This window comes from Malaclemys terrapin, chromosome 5 (genome assembly GCF_027887155.1).
Source record: "Malaclemys terrapin pileata isolate rMalTer1 chromosome 5, rMalTer1.hap1, whole genome shotgun sequence".
NCBI lineage: Eukaryota > Metazoa > Chordata > Testudines > Emydidae > Malaclemys > Malaclemys terrapin.
In genome coordinates this window covers 2,147,121-2,175,092 of record NC_071509.1, presented here as the reverse complement: position 1 = coordinate 2,175,092, position 27,972 = coordinate 2,147,121, and the positions used below count along the sequence as shown (strand labels likewise).

Sequence of the window (27,972 nt, the reverse complement as noted above, 5' to 3'; positions counted from 1 at the left end):
GATTGGGGGGCATATTGGGAGTCCCTTTAACCCGGTGGATTCAGGGTGTGTGTGTTGGGGATCCCTTTAACCCAGTGGATTTGGGGGGGCCGCATTGGGGGTCCCTTTAATCCAATGGATTCAGGGTGTGTGTGTTGGGGATCCCTTTAACCCGGTGGATCGGGGGGCACGTTGGGGGTCCCTTTAGCCCGGTGGATCAGGGGGCGCGTTGGGGGTCCCTTTAGCCTGGTGGATCGGGGGGCACGTTGGGGGTCCCTTTAGCCCGGTGGATTTGGGGGGGGCGCGTTGGGGGTCCCTTTCACCCGGTGGATCGGGGGGCGCGTTGGGGGTCCCTTTAACGCGGTGGATTTGGGGGGCCGCATTGGGGGTCTCTTTAGCCCTGTGGATCGGGGGGCGCGTTGGGGGTCCCTTTAACCCGGTGGATCGGGGGGCGCGTTGGGGGTCCCTTTAACCCGGTGGATCGGGGGGCGCGTTGGGGGTCCCTATAGCCCGGTGGATCGGGAGGCGCGTTGGGGGTCCCTATAGCCCGGTGGATCGGGAGGCGCGTTGGGGGTCCCTATAGCCCGGTGGATCGGGAGGCGCGTTGGGGGTCCCTATAGCCCGGTGGATCGGGAGGCGCGTTGGGGTCCCTTTAGCCCGGTGGATCGGGGGGCGCGTTGGGGGTCCCGCTCCCCGGGCGGGTCTCAGGGGCTGCTCCCTGCCCCGGCGCTGCCCCTCGCCCCCCGCCGCCGGCTCCTCCCCGGAATGATGTCAGCCTGCCCGGCTCCGGCCCCCGCCTCCCCCCGGCCGCCCTCCCCGGGGAGGAGGCGGCGGCATGGCCCGGGTCGGCCAGGCCGGCAGGGGACGGGGCCGCCCGCGGGCGCAGAGCGGCGGCTGCCCGGGGGCCGGGCCGGCGGCGGCGGCGGGGCGGCTGGTGCTGCTCCTGGTGCTGCTGCCCGGCGAGGGCCGGAGGAGCCGCAGCGGCAGGAGGCGGAGGGGAAGCGGCCGGCCCAGCGCTCCGGCCCCCCGGCTCCCCCGGGAGCGCCCGCCGCCGAGCGCCGAGCCCGCGGCCCCCGCCTGGATGGTAACCAGCGCCGGCCCCGCTCCGCGCCCGCATCCCGGCTCCCCCCATCCCTCCGCCTCCTCCCCCGGCCCCGCCGCTGGGATTTCCTGCCCTGCTCGGCTTCCCCCCCTGCGCAAACCCTGCCCCTCCCCGCCGCTGATTTGCACTTGGCGGCTGCTCCTCTCGCCAACTTCCCTGGACCTCCCGCCCCCAGAACCAGCCCTCGCTCCGCTTGGAAACGACGCGCCCAGAGGCGGCTGCCCCGGCTGGAACCCGAGGGTCGCCTGGGCTGTGGCTGGGGGGGGGACACTGGCCTGAGCCTGCCCTGGACCCCGAGCCCTGGGCTGCTCTGAGCTGGGCTCTGGGGAGTCGGACCCCCACCCCCTTCTATAGCCTTTTCTATAAGTTTGGCCAAACTTTTTGTGTCCATTGCTTCAGTGGAGCCTCCATCCCTCCTATCTCCCCCCGGGAGGTGGCCTGGGGGCGCTGCGGGGCGAGCTGATCCCCCCCCTTCCCCTTTCAAAGGCTGTTTTGATGTTCTCCATCCAGGAGGGTCTCCCCAGAGGAGGGCTGACCATGAAAGAAGAACCCTTGACCAGTGGACTGACATCCGTAAGGTCCTGGATGCAAAGCGCTGGGATCCTGGATGCCAACACGGCAGCCCAGAGGTAAGGGACCAGCCTGCCCCAGCCCTGACACTTCACAGCAAAGCAATCTGTCATCCCACTGCTCTGTGCGGGCACACATCTCCTCCCAGAGCCAGACCCCGACCCCCGGGAGCCCAGCCTGGACCCGCCAGACCAGCACAAACCTGGCCCACAGCTTTATGCTAGAGGGGGAGTGTGTTTATGTAGGAAAGTTGGGAATTTTATTCTAATTGGTGTCTTTATCGTTTGAGCTGGTTGGTGAGGAAACCGCCAAAGAAGTAAATACTGAGGCTTCCTAGAAGGAGAATTAACTAAGAGGAATTTCAGAGCCCAATTCTTATTGTTCTTCCTACATTTTATCCTTCTGTCTTCCCTCCCCCCTCAAGTTTGGGAGGTTTAAAATTACCAGCGTTTTGTCGAAGCGCCTTCTGCCTAGTGATGATAAACCATTTAAACCTGTTCTGATACCAAGGAGACCAGAGAGAGAAATGCACTTTTGGGGGTTGTTCTTAAAGCTGTGAAAAGCGTCAGAACTTGCAGAAATATAAATGCTTTCAGATGTATCTCTCAGCAGAATCATAAAGGATTTCGATTGGAAATGACAAGGGAGATCAGCTAACATTATTAAAAACCATCGGGGTTGTATTTCCTTTCCCCAGGCAGTTGGAAAGTGTTTTGAAATTAACACTTCTGGCTGAAATGGCAAAACTGTGTTGCAAAGATAGCTGAGGATCTCCAAGATGCAGGAAAAATTGTTCCTTTCCCTCCCCCTCTCCTCCTTTGCCTAACACCCACAGTTTTGAAACTTCAGATCCATGACTCTAATTGTCAGGGAAAGTTCTCAGGACTGGTGGATGTGTGGGGACTGGTTTGGTTTGGTTTTTTAATTGGTGACTTTATTGATGTTCCATACCAGGATCGTGGATTTTAATGTGGAAATTTAGAAGCGTGGCAGGAGTTACTTTTCAGGTTTCTAATGCACAAATAGACACCTCTCTTTGTTGTGTAGGATGGCTACAGCTACCTACAGTGGACCTGACTTCATCCCCTTTAGATTGTTTCTGTACGTTGTTAAATAGGACTATGTGAATCCTATGTCTTTGTGCTTGGAGGACATAGATGTTTGCTTCTTTTGATTTAAATTGTTTTTTTTATTGATCCTTGAACGTTCCCAAAGCTTCGATTTCTGCTCTCCTTTAACAATTACTTTAGTTCAGTTACGCAGAGGGGAAATTGAGATTATGAAAATAATGTGCATTAGATAATCTGTAAAGTGTGTGTGTGTATAGATAGATAGATAGATGTAATATGATTTAGCATCTCGGTTGTCTTTCCAACTCACTGTCCAGCTGGATTTTCACAGAAGGAGAGGTGCTGGAGCGCTTGACTTTAGGCAAAATTCCCTAGCCGGGTGTTTTCCTAACAAGAGGCAGTGAACTTGACCAAACCTTGGTGTAAGCCCTGATCTTAATGTAGCCTTCTTCCCTGCAGCGTGCCGCACAGCAGCCCCTTGGGTGTAGTGTATTTCCCTCTTGCTATTCTGGACTTGGAAACTCACCTCAAACTGTCAAACAAAACTGAAATATCCAGGGTAGAATTGCGGAGGAGACGGTACAAGACCTCTTAGTTCCTGTCTGGTCTATCCCCAAGCTGGCTGTTCCGTTTTCTCTGTTTCCTAATTCTGAGTCTAGGCGAGTTTTAAGCATCAGAAGCAAGCAGGCTGAGCAGGACTTTATTAAATGTATTTGGGGCTGGTGTTTGTGTGGCGGTCCCTGGAGAAATTGGAAAGGTTTATTTTAAAACCCTGTGATTGTAACCATACAAAAGTCATATCTATCTATCTATCCATCCCCAAATACCCCTGTGTCTATCGATCTATCTTATCACAGAATCATAGAATATCAGGGTTGGAAGGGACCTCAGGAGGTATCTAGTCCAACCCCCTGCTCAAAGCAGGACCAATCCCAACTAAATCATCCCAGCCAGGGCTTTGTCAAGCCGGGCCTTAAAAACCTCTAAGGAAGGAGACTCCACCACCTCCCTAGGGAACCCATTCCAGTGCTCAACTTAACCTAGTACATTTTTCAGATCCACCTATCGCCTTCCATCCCCGAAGGTTACACTGAGGCACTCACCAGACAAAGCAGGGCAGATTAGCAGGAATTCTGCCCCGTCTCTCTGAAGCACCCCCCAGGTCAGGGCCGGCTCCAGGCACCAGCTTAACCAGCAGGTGCTTGGGGCGGCCAAGGGAGAGGGGCGGCACCTGCGGCAATTCGGGGGCGGCAGGTCCCTCACTCCCTCTAGGAGCGAAGGACCTGCCGCTGAACTGCCGTCGCCCATCGCGGCTTTTTTTTTTTTTTTCTTTTTCCCAATTGCCGCCGCTGATCGCGGCTTTTTTTTTTTTTTTTTCACTTGGGTCGGTAGAAATGCTGGAGCCGGCCCTGCCCCAGGTTGTGCCTGACACCCAGCCACGAGGGCTGTGTGCGGGGCACGGAGGAGAGGGGCGCTCACCGCTGACTGGGGCTACGTTTCTGTAGCTAGCGCCAGGCCCTGCCTCTCCTCAGTGCTACTGGTATTCTGCCCATAGGGATCAGCATCCCCTTCTTCCACTCCTGGGCTTGGTGGGGCCGGTCCCCAGAAGCGTCTTTTAGGCCAGGCAGCCTTGATGGCTGAGGGAATAACCCCCTGCAACCAGGCACAGCAGCGGCCCTTGGAGCCCCACGCCCAGCTCCGAGGCTGGGCTCTGCCCCCTTAGCACTCAGACAGCGCTTTGCAAACACTGAGCAATTAACCCTCCCAGCCCCCTGCCAGGGAGGGGAGGGGCGAAACTCGATTGAAAAATAAATACATAACGCAGGGCAGAATGGCGTAGGATGAAAGGGGAGATTTATTTCCCCCCTCACACTGGTTGCAATAACAGGCAGAACCAGACAGATGTTCACAGGGAAACTGACAAATTCCAAGATTCTTCCCCCCCTTTTGGGGGCTCCCATATTGCCTAACCCAACAAAAATTACGCTTAATACAAGATTTCCAGCCTGGCCTTGTAGCCAAACCCTCCCGCTATCCTGCGAGAGCTCGGGTTGAATTCTGAGGTCAGAGTGGGGAGAAGGTTTGCACTTAGACAGGTTTCCTGCAGTACTGAATGTGTGTTGGCTTTTGTTCCAGGGATTAACTCTGGTGTCCAAATTAACGCCCGTGGCTAATAGTGCTGGTGGGCTCTGCTTGGGGGCTGGGGCTGGGACAATGGGTGCAGAAACACGCAGCAGTTCTTCAAACTGGCGCTGTTAGAAAGGCACCGAACCCCTTCGTGGGCGCGGGAGGCTGTCCTTAACTTCGCTGCCTTATCCTGATCCCCAGGCATCCTGGCCCAGATCTCCCTTTCGGCAATGTCAGCGGAGGGACTAGATCAAAGGCAGGAACAATTTGAGCTCCTGGCTAATTGCACCTGATGGGGATTTTTTTCCCTTCCCCAAGTTGTTCACCTCCCCCCCCCCCCCGCCCCCTTAACTCCAAGGGCTGAGTGATTCCCTCTCCCTGACTGAAGAGCAATTTTACCAGGGCAAAACCACGGTTCCCCCGAGCTGGATTTTCAGCCCAGGGGTTGGATAGAGGCGCTAATTAATCCTTAGGGTTTGGAGGAGCACGCGTGGCCTTTCCAAATGCACCAGCGGGATCCCAGTGCAAGACAATAAGCCATGCACGGAGGGCTGGGGGGAAAAGATGAAATGCCCTGGGCCAAACCTTCTGCTAGCGTAAATCAGCAAGGTTCTCTTGACTTCAGTAGAGCTGGTCTGGGTCCGTTCCCGTGGCGCGTTCTCCAGCGGGGACTCTTGGGCAGGTGGCGCTGGGAAGAGGAGGGCAGGGATGTGACAAAGCTGTGCAGAGAGGGGGGCTGGTGTAGCAGGGGCACTGCGGGATGGGGAAGTGGGCATCGGGCAGGAGTGTGCCAGGAAAGGAGATGGGAGGGGCTGTGCAGGGGAGGGGGAGACACCTGAATTTGTTGCAGTGGAAAAGAACAACATCGCTCTCGTATTAAACAGATTTAGGCCCTTTACTGATTTACACCCGGCGAGGATCTGGCCCTGTCGGGAGTGTGTACCCGGGCGGCAGGGAGCAGCTCCCCCGAGCAGAGCGTCATAGAGCTGGGGGCTGGCTCTAGCCCCCCCCCATTCTGCTGCCACCTCTGAGCTGTTCGCCAGGGGCCTGATCCTGCCTTCCTTGTGTGCCCCCAGCTCCCTGCAGCTCCGCTGGGACCCAGGTCAGCCCTCTGGAGAGGCGCCAAAGGCTTCCCGCTCAAGCCCTGGGCGCAAGTCTGGGGTGCTGCGGGTTGAATTAACCCCTTGAGCGCTGAAGGAGGGCTGGAGAAAATGGCCTGCCCTGCCGTCGCCAGGGCCCCCGTCCAGCGCTCTCGCTGGGCTGGTTAACCCGGGCTGGCCCCTGGACCGACAGCTGAGAGCTGTGCGTGTTGAAACGAGGAGACGGCCAGCGCCGGGGAGCAACCGGGCCTGATCTCCAGGGGCAGACCCAGGCCAGGCCAGGAACTAGTCAGGCGGCAGCCCGGGAGCGTGTGTGTCTGGCTGGGCAGTGCCTATCCCAGCCCGCCCCGCGAGAGCCAGGGCAGCTGGGGGCCCGGGTTTCCCTGCGGTCCCCCGTTCCCATCCTCTTGTCTCCCAATGTCTGTACTGACCAGATCCAGCCAGCGCCTGCCACACAGGTGTGGCACACACTGGCAGACCCAGGCGGGAATGTGGGCTGCACGCACACACTCGCTCTCTGCCCTCAGGCAGCTGCCGGGGGCTGCGGTTTGGGTTTGCTCGGGCGCGTCGCCGGGCTCTTTGTGGGAGTCGCTCCGCTCGGGGGCCGGTTATTAAAAGTAAAGTCACGCAAGTCGCCACCTGCAAAGACCCGTTAGATCCCGTCCCCCCTCCCCGGGCCAATGCAGGATCATTCCCTCCCGCAGGCTCCCAGCAGGAGGATAAAATCAGTGGTGACCCGGTGACCCGGTGTGGCCATTTGCAGAGCCGAAGGGCCAGGGCCCAGCTGGTGTAACTCAGTGGCTCCATCAACGTCTGCTGATTTGCGCTAGTGGGGCCTGGCCCCTCTCTGGAATTAACGAAGGAAGAGTCTCGGCAGCGTAATTGCCTGGTGCCCCTTGTTCCTGGAGGGTCCAGGAGTGGAAGCTGATGCTTTCCTGTAACAGACATTCGCTGGGCTCGTTTGCTAGGAAATGCTCTGCTTTCCTTTAATAATTAATGGCAGCCGGGCCCGGCACTCAGCGCACCGGGGTCTCCGCAGCGCCGAGACGAGAGAGGCAGCCATTAACCGCGGGGCGGCTGCCTCGGGCGCTCGAAGTTTGTCTGTTTGTTTGTTTCGCTCCTTCCCGGCCGTGGGGAAGTGGCGTGGAGTTAAAGGCGGTCGCGTGATCGCCCCGACGGGCAAGGGAAGGTGGCAGGCCTGGGTGTCAACTCCCGGGAGCTGGGTGCCTCTGCCAGGGGATCGTGACACTTTGCGTCAGACTGGACAGAGCCGGGACACCTCCCGGGGGAGCCGGATGGGGGAGAGCAGGGGGAATGGGCCAGCAGGTCACCGAATCGGCTCCACGGGATGACCTTCCCGAGCCGTCGCCGGGCCGTACACGGCACCGCGGCAGGCTGGGCGGGGTGGGCGTAGTGAGCCCTCCCTTTCCTGCCTTCTGCGCCCACTCGAGAGGGAAGTTCTAGTCCAGCCTTCGCCATGGAGCGGCTCCCCTGCCTTGCTAGCGTGGGCGAGGGGTTTGTGTCTCCAGCCGCCTCTGCCCGAGCAAAGGGCCCATGGGGGCGGTTTCATTCCAGTCTCTCCTTGGTTAGCGTGGGGAGCGGGCAGCGAGGTGGCTCTGGGAACGGCCAGGAGCCCGGCTGGGCGGTCGAGGACTCTCTGGTTCATTGTGTGGCACGTGATCGGGTTTCTGCCGTGCCGTGGCCCGCTGCACACTCCCGGGCCCCACGGAAGGATCTGGCTCGGGCAGCGTTTCCCTCCTGCTCCCGCGGCCCTGGCAGCTGTGCGCAGCCCTCGGCCAAACCGGTCCCACCCGGCTGCTAGGTCTAGCTTTTGGCCAGGGCCCTCGATGGATTGTCACCGACGCTCGCCAGGCTGCAGAGGCAGGGAAGGCCCCGATCCGGCAGAGTGACTCCTGCGAGTCACCATGTACGTGGAGCCTTCTGGACTAACGAGGCGGCTCCGGTGACTGTGTCACCCGTGGGCGAGAGCCTGTACAGGGTCAGTGCTGGAGCCACCCAGTCCCGGCCCCTCTGGTCACGGCTGCCCTAGTTCAGGTGCAAAAGAAAAGGCGAGGCTGGGTTAAAATCCCCCCAAACCAAACAGCAGCACCCTGATCACTGTGCCTGAAACTTACCAGCCCTCCCCGGAGCTTTTGAGCGACTGGACGGAGAGGAGCAGTGGGAGGAAGGGAATCGCGGCGAGTCGCGGGGAACGTGGCGCTCGGCAGCGGGGGCTGCGTGGCTGGGGAAGGAGAGGGCTTTTTCAGAGCAGCCGACCTGTGTTCCCTGTGACTTATTCATGAGAAATGCTGCAGCGAAACAGGCTTTCTACCTGCAGCGGGGTGGGGGGAGATCCAGCTGTCAGCTCCGTTCCGTCAGCCCCTGGCCGCTAAGAGCCGGGCTCGCTGGCTTCCCAGCAGGAACCCAAAAGCAAAGGGGAGGCGCAGCGCCAGCGCGGTTCGGTTACCGTGCGTCGGGCCCCGCATGGCGGGTGGCTGCGTCGGATTCTAGAGCGTCCGTCCTCGCCCACACGGTGCAGGCGCAGGGCGCGGGGCCGGAGGACAGAGGCTTGAGGCCGGCCACACTTTCCTCTCCGCTCTCTCTGCTCCCCCCGGCCTCTCTCCTGTGGGGAGCCGCAGCTCCCCAGGGCAACGCTCACCTCGTGCAAACGGCCTTGACCCCGAGCCGGGGCGGCCCCAGGGGCCTCGGCGCGTTTGCCGGCTCTCCTTAGCCATCAGGCCAATCGGCTTCCGCAGCTGGCCGGCGAGTGAGCTCGCCCGCTCCTGCCAACCCAGCGTATCCTTCAGTTATTTTCTTCTTCCAACCTGGAGCTTTTTAACCCTCCCCCCCCAAGGTTATAAACCAAGAAACCCAGCCAGGCTCTGAGGTTTCGAGGGGCCCCATATGAATATTGGGCTAATCAGAGGGTGACCAGACAGCAAGTATGAAAAATCGGGACGGAGGTTGGGGGTAATAGGCGCCTGTATAACACAAAGCCCCAAATATCTGGACTGTCCCTATAAAATCAGGACATCTGGTCACCCCAGCTAACCGGGATGCTGCCCAGAAGACTCTGTAGTGAACACCCAGGATGCCCCCAGGGCTGGCTGCCCCATAGCACGATGCTGGAGCCCGTCCATACCCGCTGTCGGAGCTGGCCCGGGGGAGGGTTGTCCCAGGGGGGCCTCGCGCGACAAAGGCCGGGGGGATTTCTGAGCAGGGTTTGGCTGGCGGGTTTGCCGTCGGTACTCAGCACGTAGTGGAAAGGCTTTTCCTGGGACGGTTTGTGTGAATTGCTGTCGCTGGGGCTCTAGCTCGGGTACTGTCTGCCCCATCTCCATAGTATCATCCCTCTTTCCTGGCTTCATCCTCACGCACCCCTGGGAGGCAGGGCAGGGCCATTCTCCCCATCGCACCGAGGGGAAACTGAGGCACAGAGCGACTGGCCCACGTTACACAAGGACTCTGGCAGAGCAGGGAATTGAACTCAGGTCTCCCGGGTCCCCAGCCATGGCCATTGCCTCGTGGCTGCCCTCCTCCCCCTTCCTGGAGCCCACGTGCAGGAGACACTCACACGGGCGTTCGCCAGGAGCACGTTCCCAGCCATGGAGCGCTCGCTTGGGAGCTGTTGCCTCCCCCCTGTGTTGTCAGGGGGCTGCCACGGGACCTACAGGGCTAACTTTGGGCAAAGGGGGATGATCGTTGGCCGAGAGCCGGTCGAGACTCTGCCGCGGAGGATTGGCGAGCGGGCGGGGGGCCGGCTGCCCTCTGCACAGCCAGGGACAGTCCCTAATGAGCCGGGGGCGGGGAGCGCTTGGCCCAGCTCTGGCTATTGGCAGGGGAGCCAGAGAATGACGGCTGGTCACTCCCTCTGGGGCACGTGGCACTGGCCACTGTCGGCAGACAGAATACTGGCTAGATGGACCTTTGGTCTGAATGAAGCCGCGTCGGTCCCTTCCAGTCCTTGGACGTGGGCCCGTGGGGATCCGGGCCGACCGGGCGCCGATGAACTCGGCGGAGTTTTGCCGTTGATTTGAGTGGGAGCAGAATCGGGTTCTCCTCTCCGCCACGGCTTGAAACCAAAGCCCTGGGGACAGAGCGGCTCTGTTCATGGATCCACCCGCCCGCTTGGCCACTTCGCTGCCCGGGTGCTCGTCTCGCTGCGTCCCCTCGAGTTCTAGTCTAGCGCCATCCCGGCCCCCCCGGCTCCGGCCACCAGGGGCGAGGTTACAAACGGGCGCCTGGCCCTCGGCAGAGCCACTGGCATGTCACCAGAAAGGGGCTTGGGGCGGCTCTGCTGGTGGGAAGGGGGCACGGAGGGGACCTTTGGCTGGGCCCTATGGCAGGAGCCAGGTTTCAGGTTTCCAGGGAGCCGCGTGCCGGGAGAATCAGAGAATATCAGGGTGGGAAGGAACCTCAGGAGGTATCTAGTCCAACCCCCTGCTCAAAGGAGGACCAAGCCCCAGACAGATTTTTGCCCCAGATCCCTAAATGGCCCCCTCAAGGATTGAACTCCCAACCCTGGGTTTAGCAGGCCAATGCTCAAACCACTGAGCTATCCCTCCCGCGATGGCACGGCCCGGAGGCTGGAGACGTGCGCTGCCCCTGGGTGTCCGAGGGGCTCGCGCAGGAGCTGGCCCTGGCGGAGGGCCGGGTAGATGTGCCGAAAGAGACGGGCAGGGAGCTGGGTGCCCCTCCAGGAGGCAGTGGGGATGCCCTGTTGGCCCCGCCTGGAAATGCTGCTCGGTGGTCACGGGTGAGCTGAGTTTGGGGGGGCTCTGCCCAGCTCCTAGCGCCAGCAGCTCCGCAGCAGGGGGGCGAGAGCTGCCTAGACCTTGAGGAGCGGCTCCCCCTGCCCCCCGAGGGGGCTCCCTCAGCGTGTCTGTGCCCCAGGGCTTTCCTGGCTCCATAGCCCCCCCAGCCCCCCGGATCGGTCTCCGAGGGGAGTGCTATGGAGCAGAGGAGAGGGGGCTGGGGGCAGAGAGGACAGCAGCCTTGGGTCCCGCCCAGCCCACCCCCGCACCTCGCATGGCCCCGGGCCTGGGACTAGACACAGAGCTGCTGAGAGCCCGCGGGACTGACAGACAGACACGGGGTGCCCGGCCCTCGGCGGGGAGGCGGGTGGCAGTCTGCTGACCCCTGGATGGGCAGGCGAGCCTGGGCATTGCAGGAGTGGGCTGGCCAGGGGGAGGAAGCTGAGGTGAGCCTGGGTCCGGACGTGACCCCAGGGCTGGCTGCCCCATAGCACGATGTCCGCACCCCACTGTTGGAGCTGGCCCGGGGGAGTGGAGGTGGAAGGTTTTCCCAGGTCGGCGTGGGGGTGTGTGTATACACACACGTCAGGTTGTGTAGCTCTTTGTGTGTGTTTTGGGGGGGAAGGGGAGAGATCAGGACTCCTGGGTTCTGTTCTCAGTTCTGCCGCTGATTTGCTGTGGGGCCTCAGCTGAGTCCCGCCCCCTCGCCTTGCCTCAGTGTCCCTGTCTGTACAAGGGGGACAATGTGCCTGGCTGGGGGATGGGGGAAGGGCTGTGCGAATTCACTCACGGCTGCCTGTAAAGCACTCTAAGCCCCCCGGATGGAAGGAGCCGGAGGCGGGCACCGGACAGTCAATATGGCCCTCCTGCCAGCTCCGTATGGGGGAAATACCCCTGGCAGGGGGCAGAGGGGGCTGCCTGGGGGCAGGCTGTGCCCCTGAGAGACCCCACACCCCCCAGAGGGGCCGGGGCAGCCGGAGCGTGGAGCCCTGGGTGTCCAGGGGGCAGGCCCAGCGCTGGCAGCTTTCCCCCAGGCTGTGCGGTGCGTTCTGCCCCGAATGCTCCCCCGGCTCACTGCACACAGGGGCCCTGTGGGCTGGTTTCTGTCGCTGCTGAGCATGGCTGGATCGCAGCGGGTCCCCCTGGCCCCACGGCGCCCCACAAGCCAGGGGCTGGTTCTCAGTGGCTCCGTGCCGGGGCTATGGGGGCCATGCGCCTTTGCACTCCTCGCCCTGTGGTGATCGGGGGTCCCCCCACCTGTGCTCTGCAGCCCCCGCATCCCCGCCCCCAGGGGAGTCTCTAGGGTCAGCTCCAGAGACGGTCTCTTGCCAGTGGGGCCGACAGGGGCTGGGCCTCCCTGGGGCGTGTAACGTTCTCAGACCAGGCCCAACAGGCCGGGGCGCGAGGGGCCCAAGCCGTGGGCTCGATCAAACGGGGCGTGGGGAAGCCGCCTCCCTGGGGACCCCTGGGTCACGACGGTGCCTTGTTTCTAGATATATGTCGAAGGAGTCAAAACTGTGCGGGTTCCTCTTGGGAGGGCGAGGGTGGGTCTGTGGGGGGCAGCCCCAGAATCGCTCCAATTCCGGGGTCCGGGGGGCAGCTGCAGAGTGGGGTGGGGGGAGCCCGGGGCTGCGGGTCGGGATTGAGGAGCGTCAGCCGAGCAGTGCGGTAGCCCCCTCCCGTCCCTCCCGTGGGGCGCGGTCACGCCAAGGCTGGGGGCGTACGGGACTCGCCAGGCGCGCCGGGGCCAGGGCCGGTCACAGGCTCAGAGATCCCAGGGAGCCCACGCCTTTGGCCCTTCGGTGAGCCGGGCTTCCCCGGCCGTCTCCGGGCAGCGTCAGCTCTCAGGGCCCTGGGCTGAGGCCCGGCGTGTGGGGGGTGTTCACAGGCTTCCGCCAAAGGGCTTTTCAACATGGCCCGTTGTGTGGTGCTCTATGGTGGAGAAAGGCAGCTGGGGGTCTCCTTGGTTTTTATCTGCGAGATATGAGGGATGTGGGCTGGGCTGTCCCCGGGCTTGGGCGGAGGAGGAGCTCTCTGGGCAGTTCATGGCAAACCCGCGTCAAGACGTGCGCGTCATCCCCTGGCTCGCCGGAGCGGAGCTCGTGCGAAACACAAGCAGGGGAAAGGGGCTGTTGGAAGAAACCTTCCAGCCTCTCTTCACCTGTCACAAAGGAGCAAAACGAGACACAAACGCCCGTTCATTGTTACTCGCTCTCCCAGGCGTGTGGTCGCAGACAGTGGGGGGGTGTTTGAGGGGGAGGGGGGCTAGCGATTTGGGACCTGCGTGTCCTTGCTCAGATGTGCTGTGATCTGGTACATCACGGATTGCAGCGCGAGTCTCGTGGTATTTGGTGCGTCTCTCAGAGCCCCAGCTCCTGGAGTCACGTGATGGGTTTAGAGGAAAGCTCAGATTCACTTGCAAAGTCCGTTTCTGCCCTGCCTGGTTGTGGGGAGACTTGAAGACGTGACCCCATGCAGGCAGAGAGAGGTCAGGAGTGCGGGGGGGGGGCAGGTTTGATTTTTTTAAAATCACAAAACGTTTTGATTCATGCACAGCTTTTGTCAATGGGTCTGGCTGGCAGAGAGCCGGTTCCCGGGCTGCAGCTCCCCACTGTCTCTTTGAGAGGTGGGTGTAAGCTCCTCGTTACAGGCGGCCAGTCTGAGGATGGGGTTCAGCACTGTGGGGGGCTCTGCCTCCAGGGGCAAGGCCCTTGTGACAACCTGTGGCCGCGCAGCTCTTCTCTGCTCGCCAAGGCTGCCTGGAAACTGGTGGCAGCAGCTGGAGTAGGACTGGGCTCCTCCAGCTTTCAGAGGCACCGGAGCTGCAGGAGAATCTCCGTTACCAGTATAGGGCCCATGACACACAGCCAGCCGTTCTGATCCCATCCGGTGGAGGCAGGGGGGCCCACACCAGCCGGCTCATGACTAGTGTTGTGTGCACCGTGGCAGCGTCAGGTCAGTGGTGTGGGTGTTTCAGGAAGTGCCCAGATGGAGGGCACAGACCCAGCCAAGGTGCGGGGGGTGGAGCTGTGACCTGATGGGCTGTCCGGAGATGAGCTCCTCCAGATGAATGGGGGGTTGATGGGTGGCGAGTCAGAGGGGTCCCTAGGCTGGGGGTGCTGCATGGGAGCCCCAACATAGACGTTTAGGGGCTCTCACTGGTTCTCTACCTTCCCCACTCGCAGGGGGGCCAGGGCAGCCCCAACCCTGCTGCGAAGGGTGATGGGCTGGTTCCTCCCCTGCCCTGTGTGCGCGGGGGCCGGGCCGGGATCCGTCGGGCAGGGGGGGGATCTGGGTCAGGAATTGAATGTTGTGAAAGGGAGGGGTTGGGTAACGCTGGCTAGAGTCAGGGGTGAGTTGGGCAAGCTCCCCACACACAGTCCAGCCACTCCCGACCCACAGTTCCCTGCTAGCCCAGCCCTGGGATTCCCCCCTCCCCCAGCTCTGCTGGTGCCCCTCACTCCTGACTCGCAGCCCCTGCTAGCCCAGCCCTGGGATCCCCCCCCCACCCCCAGCTCTGCTGGTGCCCCTCACTCCTGACTCGCAGCCCCTGCTAGCCCAGCCCTGGGATCCCCCCCCCACCCCCAGCTCTGCTGGTGCCCCTCACTCCCGACCCGCAGTCCCCTGCTAGCCCAGCCCTGGGATCCCACCCCCCACCCCCAGCTCTGCTGGTGCCCCTCACTTCCGACCCGCAGCCCCCCTGGATTTCTGCAAAGTGTGTTGATTTTCTGATAGGTCTAAGCCACCGGATTCGGTTGCATATGGTGAGCTGACCCAGAGATGTGCAGCAGATGGGGCAGGGCGCATTCTCCTTGGGGAGCTGGGGCTGGCTGCAGAGGGGGAGCCCTGGGGCTGCCCCATTGACATCAATGGCAAACTCTCACTGGTGTCCAAGGGACGGGCTCTGCCCCTCGGCTATGCAGAGAGGGGTCCCCGGGGGAGCTGGGCACCCTCGCACCCAGGGCCCTGAGGGCTCCCCGCACCCTGTCTGTCCGTCTGTCCAGTCACCGGGGCATCTAGGCTCTGTGGACAGTGGGCTCTGCCCTAGAGGAGCGACACCCTCACCCAGGCACAGCCTGGCAGGCCCCTGCCCGGGGGGATTGCCAGGGAGACAGTCTGGGCCGGCTGCGATCCGGGAAGCAGGGGAGGGTCAAGGCAGGGGAGGATTCCTGGTGCACTTGGCAGAACGGCCAACAGGTGGCGATGTTTTATCGGCTGTGCTCGTGGGTGCCTGGGGCTGGCACGAGGGGCCTGGAGCTTGATGCCCCCTCGTCCCCCCCCTCCCGTCTGGGCGATGGCCGGTCTGGCTGCCCCCCAGCCCTGCCCTGGGGGGACCCTGCTCTGGGGCGAGGGGAGTTTGGGTAGCCGCCCCGCCCAGGCTGGGTCCGGTTGGTGCCGGTGCTCCCAGCGAGGAGCGCGGCTGAGACCCCCGAACTCATGGCACGTGGGGTCACCAGCAGCCATTAGCCAGGGGCGGCTCCCGGTCTCGAACCGGCAAACGCGGCACCGGCCGGGGCAACAGGACACAGCCCCCAGGGAGAGCAGGCACCACTGCCCCGAACCGCCCAGGGAGCTCCCTGCTGTCGGCAGAGGGGCCAGGCCAGGCCCACTTCCCTGCAGTGTCCCCGGGCCTGGGCATCCCGGGTCTCTGCACACGCGGGCCCAGCCGAGGCTGAATTGCCGGCTCCCTGCGGGGGGGGGGCAGGTCTCTCCGACAGGCCTGTCCCTGCTGTGTGGGGCAGGGGGAGTTTGCCCCATGCCCACCCTCCGGTGGGCTGCACTATTGCAGTGGAGGGGGGGGGGGGGTCAGGAGACAGGGCCTGGCAGGCGGCCGCACGGGTGGGCCTGGGGGGCTCTGGACCTTTGTGTGCTGAGTTATCCGGGGGCGGGGCTGCTCTTTGGGGCAGAGACGGGGGGGGGGGGGGTGTCTTTCCAGAGCCAGCTGCACAGGGGTCTCCTCAGGCTGTGCCTTTAAACAACACCCCCCCCCCCGCCCGTGCACCACACAGGACAGTTACGGCTCTGTCGCTCAGGCTCCGAGCCGGCTGACATGAAACCGCCCCGCCTCACGGCCCTGTCCCCATCCCCGAATGGGAGACGGGGCCAGGAAAGCAAACGGCCACGTAACTCCCCGGCCAGCTTGTGGGGGGGGACTCGCTCACAGCCAGCACCCGTCCCGCAGCCTGAGGGCGGCCGCTCTTCGATCACAAGGCGGGAGGAATTATTCCTGATCTATTTATTTCCCTTGGCATCGTCCCCTGACCCGCTGTGTGCGCCGCAGGCCTAGATCCAGGCCCAGATCCTGCTCTCAGTCACACCCAGACCTAGCCCGGGTAACTGAGGGCAGTGTTTGCCCCGCTGTGTATGACGTGGGCACGCAGGATCGCCGTAGGGTGACAGCCTGGGGGGCCCAGTCGTGGTTGGACGTATCCCTGGGGGGGTTCATCACATGACATCCTCTTTAAATCAAGATGAATCTTTCATCCCTGGAGACTCCCGGCCCGTCCTGGCGGTTGGGCCCCCTGGCAGAGCCTGCTCAGATGCAAACCACGTGGGAACCCCTGGCCGGGGGCGAATGCAGCAGTCAGGGGGTTGTGGGTCTGGCACTATTTGGGGGTTTGCTCAGAGCTCCTGCTCCCGGAGGCAGGGTTACCAGGGAACCCAGCTTCTGTTTTCCGAGCCCTCAGCGCTGTGTGACCCCAGCACGACCTCCAGCCTCCCAAACCGGAAGGCAGATAAAACCGGCAGGGAGTTTTGAACACTGCGGGTCTCCCCCGTTCGTGCAGGTAGGCCAGGCCGACCCCTGTGCGCGCCGCCGGGAGGGATTGACGCCCAGGCCCCTCTGCTAGACGAATCTTCTCCACTCCCTGCCCTAAGCTGTTGGGTAGCGGTGCTGTGTGCTGCTAAACAGCTGCCACGCCCTGTTTCAGAGGTGGCTGCATCTTGGTGGTGATTTGTGGGAGTTAAAGGCTGCAAAGCATTCTGGGATCTGCCGGGGTGTGAGGCGTTGTCTGACGGGCAGACTTGGTGGTGGCCAAGCAGCGGCTGAAAGTGTCGCGGTACCAGCAGGGGCTTGGTAAACGGCGTGAAATTACTCAGTCGTTTCCAGCTGCCAGGTGTCTAGGCACAAACCAACCCCTTCATGCAGTTCACACCAAGGGACCCAGCCCCGCCCAGGAGCAAAGCCATGTGGGCGTCTCCTCCCAGGGCCCGTTGGCCTGAGCCATGTTCCACTCAAGCGGTGCCGCGAAAGGGGAGAGCGGGGGGGGGGGGGGGGAGTCTGTGCAGCGCCCAGCGCGATGGGGTCCCCCAATCTTGGGGGAGGGGTCTGTGCAGTGCCTGTCAGTCTGCCTGGCCCAAGGTGTCCGTGCCACGACCAGGTGGCCACATGCCCTGCACCAGCTACCACAGAGCCACTCCGGTGCCCTCCCAGCCCTGTCTTTGGTGCTCCTGTGATGGGTTCCCCTGGGCTGCCACCTGGAACTGGGGTACCACTGAATCTCCTGACCCACCAGCCTGGGCTCCCTCTCACACTGTGCTGCTGTGACGAGGTGACACACCCTCCAGTCTGCACTTTCACCAGCATTCGCACAGGTAGGGACACGCCCAGCTGCAGTTACACGCAGGCTCTCTGACCGCCAGCCCCCCAGCCTAGGCCCCAGAGCAGCACCATCCTGCCCCGGTCAAATGTGGCCAGTCTATGGGTTTAATACCTGGTCCACCTCTCCCTCAATGTGAAGAGAACAACGCCCACTTGTGGTAACCACGCCGAGATTTTCCCCAGGCACCTTAGTCAAATGCACACTGGTTCGGATTAAAACATAAAATAAGTTTAACAACTACAAAAGGATGGATTTTAGGTGAGTATAAGTGACAGCAAACAGAGCAGGTTACCTAGCAAACAAACAAAACTGCAAACTGAGCTTAACACACCAGACAGGTAGAGATGAATTCGCAGGTTCTCACCCTGAGTGATAATTCTCACCCCACTCCCAGCCTGGCAGAGGCTTAAGACACAGGCTACCTTGGCTCTGGGGCGTGGGTTTCCCAGCTTTTCATACACAGGTTACAAATCCCTCTAGCCCGGGACCAGCACCTCCCCCAGTTCAGTCCTTGCCCCCGGGGGGTTTCCAGGTGTGTGGTTGTCGGGAGAGTGATGTCCCCTCATATGCATTTCCTCAGTGGGCCATGAACATTGTTTGGCCTTTTTACGGTTGTACCTGAAAGGCGGCTGGTGGGTGTTTTCAACCCCCAACACGTTCCAGTAACACGTACGAAGCCAAACTCCATAACCTCACACCCGACGAGAGCACAGCCCACCCAGCGAGATCTGTCTGTCTAGCAGAGCAAGACGTTTAGACCGATACCTCACACGGCAGACTTTGTACAACACATCTGAATTACATGGCGGTGGTGCCGGGTGTCAGAGCTCTGGGGGTTGGTGCTCTCCTGGGAAAGCCAGGGCTGCCAAGCCGTGGGGCAGGATGTGCCGCGTCTAGCCGGGCAGGGGGAGCTCAGTCATGCGTTCTGGCATTTTCGACGCGCCTCAGCAGCGGCCACTGGGCTCTCCCCCACCCTGGTGCTGGACGCAGGCTTGTAGCAGGGGGCTATGGTGGTCTCTGGGGGCCCATTCACTCAGGGGTTGGGGGGAGAAGCCTCTGTGACCACCAGAGCCTTGGCCCCGCTGCGTCATACTCACCAGCCGCGCATGAGTTAAGTCAGGCCTCGGCCGCGCTAGGTGCTGCACAGAGCACGGGGCAGACCCAGCCCCTGCACCTCCCGCCTTGTGGCCAGGGTCTGTGTGGGCCCGATGGGCGCGGCGGGGTGAGGCGGACGACGGAGCTGGGCTGTGCACGGGGGGAGGAGGGCCCAGCAGAAGGGGGGACCCGCTCGGTGGGACTGTGGGTGTCTGGGAGTAGTGTGACACCGGCTGTAACATGGTCCCTGGGCACCCTGGGGAGGGGGCCGTCCAGGGTGTTTCTCTGCAGCCGGCAGGGCAAGGCAGAGCGGGGAGCTGGGGGACAGCCAGGGGGATGGGGTTCGACCGGGCAGGGCCTGTGAGGGGCAGCGCAGGGAGGTGGGGGACAGCCAGGGGGACGGGGTTCGACCGGGCGGGGCCTGTGAGGGGCAGCGCAGGGAGGTGGGGGACAGCCAGGGGGACGGGGCCAGCGAGGGGGAGCCAGGCGGGAGAGACTGGCGGAGCCCACGGCAGGGACACCGGGCGCTGGGAGCGAGGGGTGGGCACGGCTGGGGGGCCCTGCGGGCATCTGGCACTCAGCAGCCTGCGCTCTCCCTTGCAGCGGGGTGGGCCTGGCCCGCGCCCATTTCGAGAAGCAGCCGCCCTCCAACCTGCGGAAATCCAACTTCTTCCACTTCGTGCTGGCTATGTATGACCGGCAGGGGCAGCCCGTGGAGATCGAGCGCACCTCCTTCATCGACTTCGTGGAGAAGGACAGGGTGAGAGCCTGGCCCGCCCCGGGGACAGCCCCGCCCCCTCCCTGTGCCCACCCCCTTCTTCGTGGCCAGGTTCGCCTCCTCCCTGTGCCTCCCCCCCACCCAGTGGCCTGCCCCACCCCCATTAGGGTTGCCAGGCATCTGGTTTTTGACCGGATCGCCCGGTCAAAAAGGGACCCTGGCAACTCCGGTCAGCACTGCCGACTGGGCTGTTAAAAGTCCAGGCAGTGGGGCTAAGGCAGCTCCCTGCCTGCCCTGGCTCCGCGTGGCTCCTGGAAGCAGCGACAGGTCCCCCCTCCAGCTCCTAGGTGTAGGGACAGCCAGGGGGCTCCGTGCGCTGCCCCCACCCCAAGCGCCGGCTCTGCAGCTCCCATTGGAATTGTGGCCAATGGGAGCTGCGGGGGCGGCGCCTGCAAACAGGGCAGCTCACGGAGCCGCCTGGCCGCGCCTCTGCATAGGAGCTGGAGGGGGGGACATGTCGCTGCTTCCGGAAGCTGCTTGAGGTAAGCGCCTCCCTGAGCCCTCACCCTCCCCCCGTGCCCCTGCCCCCTGCCCCAGTCCTGATCCACCTCCCACCCTCCGAACCCCTCGGTCCCAGCCCGGAGACTCCTCCTGCACCCCAAACCCCTGAGCCAGCCCAGTGAAAATGAGCGAATGAATGGAAGGGGGGGGTACAATGAGTGGGGGCAGGGCCCCAGAGGTGGGGCAGGAGGCGGGGCAAGGGTGTTCGGTTTTATGCGAGTAGAAAGTTGGCAACCCTAGACCCCGCCCTGTGCCTCACTCCTGCCCCGTGGCCCACCCCACTCCCACCTCTGCCTTATGCTCTGCCCCCTCCCCATGGCCAGCCTCACCCCCTCCCTGCAACCTTGTCCCCTCCCTCCTGTGCCCCCCTGTGGCCAGCCCCTCCCCCTCCCTGCCCCCTCCAAGTGGCACCAGGGGGGGCTGCGGGTCGGGATTGAGGGGCATCGGCAGAGCCATGGGTGGGGAGCGGTGCCTGGGCTGGAGCTGTTCTGTCCCCCGTCTGGCCAGGGCCCCTCAGCCCGGCCCTGCTCAGACCGATCCCCCAAGGGGGCCGAGACCCCCCCAAACTCACGTCCCAGGTGGGGGACCCCGTGCAGCCGGCAGATCCTCAGTCCATCCCACCCCGCCCGTCTGCATGGTGGAGGAGACCGCCCCAGCTCGGCAGAGGGGGCAGAGAGCCGTGTCCCAGGTCCCCCGGGGGGCTCTGCTCCCAGCCACCGGCCACCGGCCGACCTGCTGTCTCCCTCCCCAGGAGCAGAACGGTGAGAAAACCAACAACGGCATTCACTACCGCCTGCAGCTGCTGTACAGCAACGGTAAGTGGGGGCCGGGGCTGCGGGGCCGGGAGCTATGGGGCAGGGGGCTAGGGGGCAGAGGGGGCAGGGGGCTAGGGGGCAGAGGGGGCCGGGGAGACAGGGCTGCGTTGCAGGGGAGCAGGGGGCAGGGGCTAGGGGTCAGGGGTCTGCTGGGGCAGGGGCTATACGGGCGGGGGCTGCAGGGCCGGTGGCTGCGGGGCTGGAGAGCAGGGGGGCTGCAGGGCCAGGGGCAGGGGGCCGGTGGCAGGGGGGCTGAGGGCTACAGAGCAGGGGGCTGTGGGATCAGGAGGTTTTGGGGCTGGGGGCCGGGGCCTCAGCCCCATGTATGGCCCCCAGGACTGACTCCCTGCCCCAGCCCAGCGCCTGCAGCCCTGTCACCCTCTCACGTCCATCCTGCGTCCAGCAGGGGCCGGGTGGGTCTCCTGCCTCCCCATCGATGTGCCGAGCTGCACGTTCTCAGGGGAGGGTCCTGGAGTATGTGGGGGCTGCGGGTCAGGAGTGAGGGGCACCGGCAGAGCTGGGGGAGCCCGCGCTGGGCTAACGGGGGGCTGTGGGTCGGGAGTGAGGGGCACCGGCAGAGCTGGGGGAGCCCAGCGCTGGGCTAACAGGGGGCTGTGGGTCGGGAGTGAGGGGATCGATGGAGCTTCACAGCCAGGTGAGACTGTCTCCTATCTCTCCCCCGTCTCCCACCGCAGGGCTGCGGACGGAGCAGGATCTCTACGTACGGCTCATCGACTCCATGTCCAAGCAGGTAACGCTGCCAGCTGGGGACAGTGCAGGGGGAGGCCTGGTCCGGGGCTGGGGGTTCAGACCGGGTCACTCCTCCACCACTCCCAGGAACTCCTGTGCCTCTGAGGTGCCCCCAGCCCCAGCCTGGCCTGGCCTGCATCTCAGGCCTTCTTCTGTCCCCAGGGCTTCCCCAGAAGCACCCGTGTCCTTCCCCACGGCCCCCTGGGCGCGAGCGGCCCCATGGCTCCGGTGCACCCAGCCCTGCCCCTGTCCAGACCCGCCCAAAGGTGCCCCCTTCCCTGGCACCCTCCGTGCCGCGCCCCTGGAGCAGACAGCCCTGAGCCTGGGCTCTCCGCCGGGCTGCCTGCGGCTGGCCCTGCCTGTCGGTCGCCCTCCCTGGGCAGGGGCTGTCCGTGCCCTGTACAGCGCCGAGCGCGCTGCGGGCCCAGCACAGCCACTGGGGGTCATGGCAAAGTGAGCAAGGGCAGGTCCAGGGGTTCCCTCGCCCGCCCCCAGCTCGCGCCTCCCCTCAGCCTGGGGCTGGGTTGGCTGCACGCAGCCCTGCGTCCCTCCAGCGGTGCCACCCCGGCTCCCCACGGATAGGCCGGCTCTGCGCTGCCCCGAGGGGTGGGAAGGGCAGCGAGAGGGGGTGGGGGAGCAGAGCGAGGGGGAGCGAAGTCGCCTGGGGGTGAGAGGGCCCCACAGTTGGGCCGAGCGTCGGGCAGGGAGCCGGGCTGGGCTCAGCACAGGAAGGACGCGGAGCTGGCGGGCAGCAGAGATCACCCCCGGCGAGTGCCCAGGGCCTGTAGGGCTGCAGAGTGAGGGGAGGCCCTGGGGGCGAGGTCCTGGAGCAACGGGCTCCAGCGGAGGATGGGCTGGCCGGCCCATGCAGCCCCCTGGCCGGGCAGCTCCCAGTTTGCTCTGTTCCCTCGGGGACTCTGAGACGCTCGGTCCCAGGTTCCCGGCCTGCGAGGGTCCAAGCCGCCTGCCTGGCCGGTGCCCATTGTGATCAGAGACCCCCCGGGCCGCGCGCTGGCAGATCCCCTCACCCAGCGCTCTCTCCCACCAGGCCATCATCTACGAGGGGCAGGACAAAAACCCCGAGATGTGCCGCGTGCTGCTGACCCACGAGATCATGTGCAGGTAGGTGCCGGGCTCTGCCTCGGGGCCGGCGGGGCAGCGAGAACGCGCAGGGGCCACGTCCCCGCCCGGCTCCCGTCCACCCACCTGGCGGCTGCAGGAGTCGGCCTGCGGGCACGGCATGCACTGCGCACGCGGCCGGTGGGGGGCACTGCCAGCACGGCCGCCGATTCTGCCTGGGCTCTCACGCCTCGCCCAGCGTCAGCCGCCCTCCTCTCTCCGTGCCCCCGGGCCCCCGCAGCCGGGCTGGGCAGGAACGCAGGGCACCTTCCACGGGCGGCGGAGGCAGAGCCGTGGCCGGGTTGTTTGGCGCATTGGTGGGAGGAAGGGGGCAACTGGGGGGCATCCGTGCCCGACACACGGACGGAGCCTGAGCTGGCCCGCCCGGAGCGCCGCCCTGGAGCGCCGGAGACCCGTGCCTCCCAGCCGGCTGCACACAGGTGGGCGGAGGGGGGGTGGGCAGCGAGCCAGCGGGGCCGGGAGCGTCTCCCCCCAGCTGCGTCTCCGCCGGGGTCCCTGGTGCCCCATTAGAGCTGCCTTGTTTATGAGCCTCGTGCTCGGTGTTTGTGGGAATTAGCGGCTGTGTCAGCGCCGGCTTTCCCGGCTAATTGATCTCCAGGCGCCTCACTAATGATCTCGGGGCTCAGGGACTAGTGGGGTCCCGGGGGAGGGTGGGGGTTGCGTACCCAGCCTCGGCTTTGTTTGTGTAACGGAGCCGCCCAGGGGCTCCCCTGCCTGCCCGGGGCCCGGCCTCAGCCAGCCTGACCATGGCCCAGCTGCGACTGGGGCCAGGCCGGGGGTGGGGGGGCAGAGCCTCCCCGGCAGGGCCAGCACTTCGAACCCACCTGGCTGGCAGCGAGCGAGCACCAACGCCCCCCCCCCCCCCCATGTACCCAGGGCTCGGGGAGTGGAGCTAGAGGGGCGCAGGGGAAGCCGGGGGGGCTGAGCGCCCCCAGCAGACGAGCCTCTCGATTGGTGCTTCGCCCCCAGGCTCACAGCAGGGCCTCGTCCCCTGTGTGATTAACCCCCAGCCCCAGAGCACCCCCAGAGCTGTGCGGGGGCCATGACAGCCGCTCCCACCCAGGGAACAGCACTCCCGGCCCCCAGGGCGCCCCCCAGCTCTCTGGGGCTTCCCACAGGGGTCGTGGGGGGCTCCTAGCCTGGGCCATCCTGTCCCCCTGCCCCCATCAGCCGTCCCTGGGGGTGGGAGGGGCACCAGGCCAGGGGTGCTGGGTTCTCCTCCCCCACTTACCCCAACTTCTCTCCCCCTCGCTCGGCCCAGCCGCTGCTGTGACAAGAAGAGCTGCGGGAACCGCAACGAGACGCCCTCCGACCCCGTCATCATCGACAGGTGAGCGGGCCCCGCGCGCTGTCCCCTGCGCCAGGCTGTGGGACTCCCCCCCCGACCGTCCTGGGGTTCTGTCCCCGCGCCCTGTCCCCTGCGCCAGGCCGTGGGACCCCGCCAGACTGTCCTGGGGTCCTGTCCCCGCACCCCGTCCCCTGTGCCAGGCCGTGGGCCCCCCCCCAGACCGTCCTGGGGTTCTGTCCCCGCGCCCTGTCCCCTGCGCCAGGCCGTGGGACCCCGCCAGACTGTCCTGGGGTCCTGTCCCCGCACCCCGTCCCCTGTGCCAGGCCGTGGGCCCCCCCCCAGACTGTCCTGGGGTCCTGTCCCGCACCCCGTCCCCTGTGCCAGGCCGTGGGACCCCCCCCAGACTGTCCTGGGGTCCTGTCCCCGCGCCCCGTCCCCTGCGCCAGGCCGTGGGACCCCCACCCCCAGACTGTCCTGGGGTCCTGTCCCCACGCCCCGTCCCCTGTGCCAGGCTGTGGGACCCCCCCCCCCGACCATCCTGGGGTCCTGTCCCCACGCCCCGTCCCCTGTGCCAGGCTGTGGGACCCCCCCAGACTGTCCTGGGGTTCTGTCCCTGTGCCCCGTCCCCTGCGCCAGGCCGTGGGACCCCCCCAGACTGTCCTGGGGTTCTGTCCCTGCGCCCCGTCCCCTGTGCCAGGCCATGGGACCCCCCCCAGACTGTCCTGGGTCCTGTCCCACGCCCTGTCCCCGTGCCAGACTGTGGGACCCCCCCAGACTGTCCTGGCCCTGTGGGCTGGATCCCCGTCAGGTGGGGCTCAGTGCCCGGGCCCGACCCCACCAGCTGAGCACCCCCAGCACTGCCAGGGGAGCTGGGCACAGGGCTGGGCCCTGAGAGACTGATGGGCACCTGGCTTGGCTGAGGTGGGGGTGGTGCCCAGAGCCCCGTCCTCTCCCTCCCCCGCTGCCCTGGGGTGCCCTCAGCTGCATCTCCCTGGTCCCCGGGCTGTGTGTCTGTCTCCTCCCTGGGCTGGGCACCGCGCTGCCTGGCTCCGTTCAGCCCCTCGTTTGCCCCTGCCTGCTGGCATCGTGGCTGGCCGGGTGCAGAAAGGGTGACCGCAGGATGGGGAAATCGGGGTTCCAGCCTGGCTAGCGCCCTGCTCCATGCCGCGGTCCCCCCAGCTGTGCGCTGGGGGTGCTGATGCAGTCCTACACGCCTGGGGCTGTGCAGTGAAAGACGTTAAAGCTGGCGAATGGCCCTTGGGCAGGACAGGCTGGACAGACAGCACGTCCGTTCTCACCCAGCACAGGGCTGGCCTGTGGAACTCACTGCCACAGGAGAGCTCTGCAGGATTCCAGTGGATCGGGCATTGGCATCGATAAGGAGAACACCAGTTACATTGTGGGGGCGGGGCAAGGGAAGGGGATGTAACTCCCACTGCTGGGCATGAGCCACCCTCCCACTGCCGGGCCTGGGATGAAACCCCCCTGGGGCGGGTTATTCCCTAATTGGCCATTGTGGGTTTTCTTTGGGTGCCCGATGCTGGTGCTATCAGATAGGACACCGTACTGGACTAGGCAGACTCTGTGTGTGATTGCGCTCTGTTGGATGGAATCTGTGTCATAGGCCCTATACTGCCAATAGCAGCGATTCTCCATTAGCTGCAGTGGCAGGAGAAGCCGAGTTCTGTCCATGCTGTTGCTGTTCAGTGCCTCCAGCATGGGCATCGTGCCAGCTCTGGGGCTGAGTCCTTGGGGCCTGGCTTTGTGTCTCTGTTATTGCTATGTGCTGGGGTCGGGGCTCCAGCGTGTGTGACGTGGGGAGGACATTCCCTGACAGCCAGTGCAGAGGGCAGGGGAGAGCTGGCCTGGGAGCACGAGCCAGGTCTGTGCTCCCCTGTCCCGGTGTCCCCACTCCCCCGTGCACCGCGTCTCGTCCCCAGCGTGTTCCCCTGGCAGGGCCGGCTCCAGGGTTTTGGCCGCGCCAAGCAGCCAAACAAAACAAACCAAAAAAAGCCGCGATCGCGATCTGCGGCGACAATTCGGTGGGAAGTCCTTCGATCTGAGCGGGAGTGAGGGACCGTCCGCCGAATTGCCACCAAACAGCTGGACGTGCTGCCCCTCTCTGGAGTGGCCGTCCCAAGCACCTCCTTGGTAAGCTGGTGCCTGGAGCCGGCCCTGTCCCTTGGAGAAGAGCCGTCCCCAGCCAGCTCCGGTTTCCTGTGTGGGCGGCCGCAGGGCACAGAGCCACACTGCAGTGATGTCCTGGGGCTGGTGCCTCCCGGCAGCACCCAGATACCTGCGCGCCCCGACTGGGAGTGGGGCGGGAAGAGGTGGGGACACGGGGGAAGAGGCCCGGGTCACAGAGCCCCTTCCTGCATTCAGACCCCCGATGGCTCGGGGCACACAAACCGGACCTGGCGAACCTTACGCTGGGTTTGAACATTGACCAGGGCGCCAGTGACCAGAAGCTGTTCTCAGCCGGTGGCTGTGTTTGGCCCCAGTGCAAGATGAGTTCGGTGGGCCTCTGCCCTGGGGGTTGGTGCTTTCAGCAGAATCCAAGGTCTCGCTCGGCCGCGGAGTCAGAAGTGCCCTCTCTGATGGCATGTCCCAGAAAATCCCTCCACTCCCGCTTGTTGGGACGGTGCACTGGGGCTGAGGGGCACGGCTGAGCTGGGGGGTGCAGGCCAGGGGGCTGCGGGTCGGGGCTGAGGGGCACAGGCAGAACTGGGGGGTGCAGGGCAGGGGGCTGCGGGTCGGGGCTGAGGGGCACCGGCAGAGCTGGGGGGTGCAGGGCAGGGGCTGTGGGTCAGGGCTGAGGGGCATTGGCCGAGCTGGGGGGTGCAGGGCAGGGCTGGGTCAGCAGGAAGGATTGAGGGGCAGTGGGGGAGCACTTGCCATCTGTCCCCCTCTGCTCCCTGCCTCCCCGGAATAAGCAGGGCTGTAAATTCCCCCATTCAAACCGTCTCACCGCAAAGCCCCCCCAAGCCTCAGGCTCCCCTGGGGATCCTGTAAGTGGGTCGGGAAACCTCGGGGATCTGGGGAGCGAACACCTCTTTTGTTGGTGGGCCGAGCTCTGCGGCGCCAGCGCCAGCCCCGGTTTGGAGGCTCCGGCCCGGGTTCTTTGTATGGGTCCCAGCGGGGCTGGGTCTGGGCACGCCCCGGCTCGGGGCCCGAAGCTGGTCCATAAATCAGGCAAACAAGGGAGCCTCTGTCCCCGCCACAAACTACTAGCATCAGCTGCCTCCATGGTGGCTAATGGGCCGAATTCCCGGTCCCATCCCAGCCGCTGCTGGTAGCAAATTAGGCCGTGCTTTGTAAATCGCCCTGGCCTCTCGCTGCCCCCACACAAGGCGATGGCTCCTGCCCAAGTCAGCGCCCGCCGGGGGCTGGCTGGCTGGGCGAGGGGCCCGTGGGCTAGGGATTGTGCTGGGGACCCCAGGAATCAGAGGTGGCAGAGGGTGTTTGGGCCAGGTGAGTTTGCTCAGTTCATGCACTAGATTGGCTCCTGGTTGGGGAGGTCCATCCGACCCTGCGCTGACTCAGTTCCCTGCCTGTGTTGTGTCTCTCTCCCATGGGGGGTTTCCCCGGGGAGGTTTGGCTGATGAGGCCTCAGTCTCGTCGCCTGCTTGGAGCCCCTTCCGCAGGGACACAAGCTGCGTACTCGAAAGCAGATCCCCTCCTGACTGCCTCCCTCCTGCTCGCTGCTGCGCGACAGCCAGGCAGCCAGACGCGGCAGATGGTGGAAGTGACATTTGCTGTCAGCGCAGCACTTTCACTGCAAATAAAACAAATAAATAATACAAACAACATGGAGCTGCTTCCCTTCGCCAAACGGGGAATGTGTGTCAGCGCCGCTCCCGCTGCCCCGGGACGCGACAGCCGCACCGAACGTGCGACACGCGCCGGGCACACGCCGTGCGGGGCTACGACACACGTGGACACAGACACACCAATCCAGACACCCCTGTGTCCCTACCCCATCCAGACATAGCCAGGCCCTGCCCATACAAACGTCACACAAACATGCCATGCACACGCCCTGTATGGACACAGATACAGCTGGCACACAAACACACCAGGCCCACACAGATACAGACATGCCTGGCATAGGCCATTTGCACACACAGCCTGTGCAGATCATACATGCACATGTGAACATGTGAACATGCCATGTGCCCAAGCTGTCCCTGTGCCGCTCAGCCATGCACATGCATGCTCACCACTCAGCTGCGCAGACACACGTGTGTCCATGCCATGAAGACGACGTGCCCACACACAACCATGCCATGCCCATGCAATGT

At 64.3% G+C, this 27,972-nt stretch overlaps 1 protein-coding gene across 2 annotated transcripts in view; it reads left to right on the top strand.

The window, feature by feature from the left end:
* Nucleotides 1–878: 878 nt before the first annotated feature.
* EBF4 (EBF family member 4) overlaps nt 879–27,972 on the top strand; it is a 100,378-nt gene continuing 73,284 nt past the window's right edge. Inside the window, exons 1-7 of one of the 2 annotated variants that reach the window (XM_054029344.1) lie at nt 879–1,063; nt 1,592–1,710; nt 19,003–19,159; nt 20,430–20,493; nt 21,189–21,244; nt 22,292–22,365; nt 23,645–23,713. In XM_054029344.1, the coding sequence (XP_053885319.1) occupies nt 1,061–1,063; nt 1,592–1,710; nt 19,003–19,159; nt 20,430–20,493; nt 21,189–21,244; nt 22,292–22,365; nt 23,645–23,713 (542 nt within the window). In that variant the 5' untranslated portion in view covers nt 879–1,060. Of the gene's footprint in view, nt 1,064–1,576; nt 1,711–19,002; nt 19,160–20,429; nt 20,494–21,188; nt 21,245–22,291; nt 22,366–23,644; nt 23,714–27,972 lie in introns of those variants that run through there. The other variant, XM_054029343.1, reaches the window with a different exon arrangement.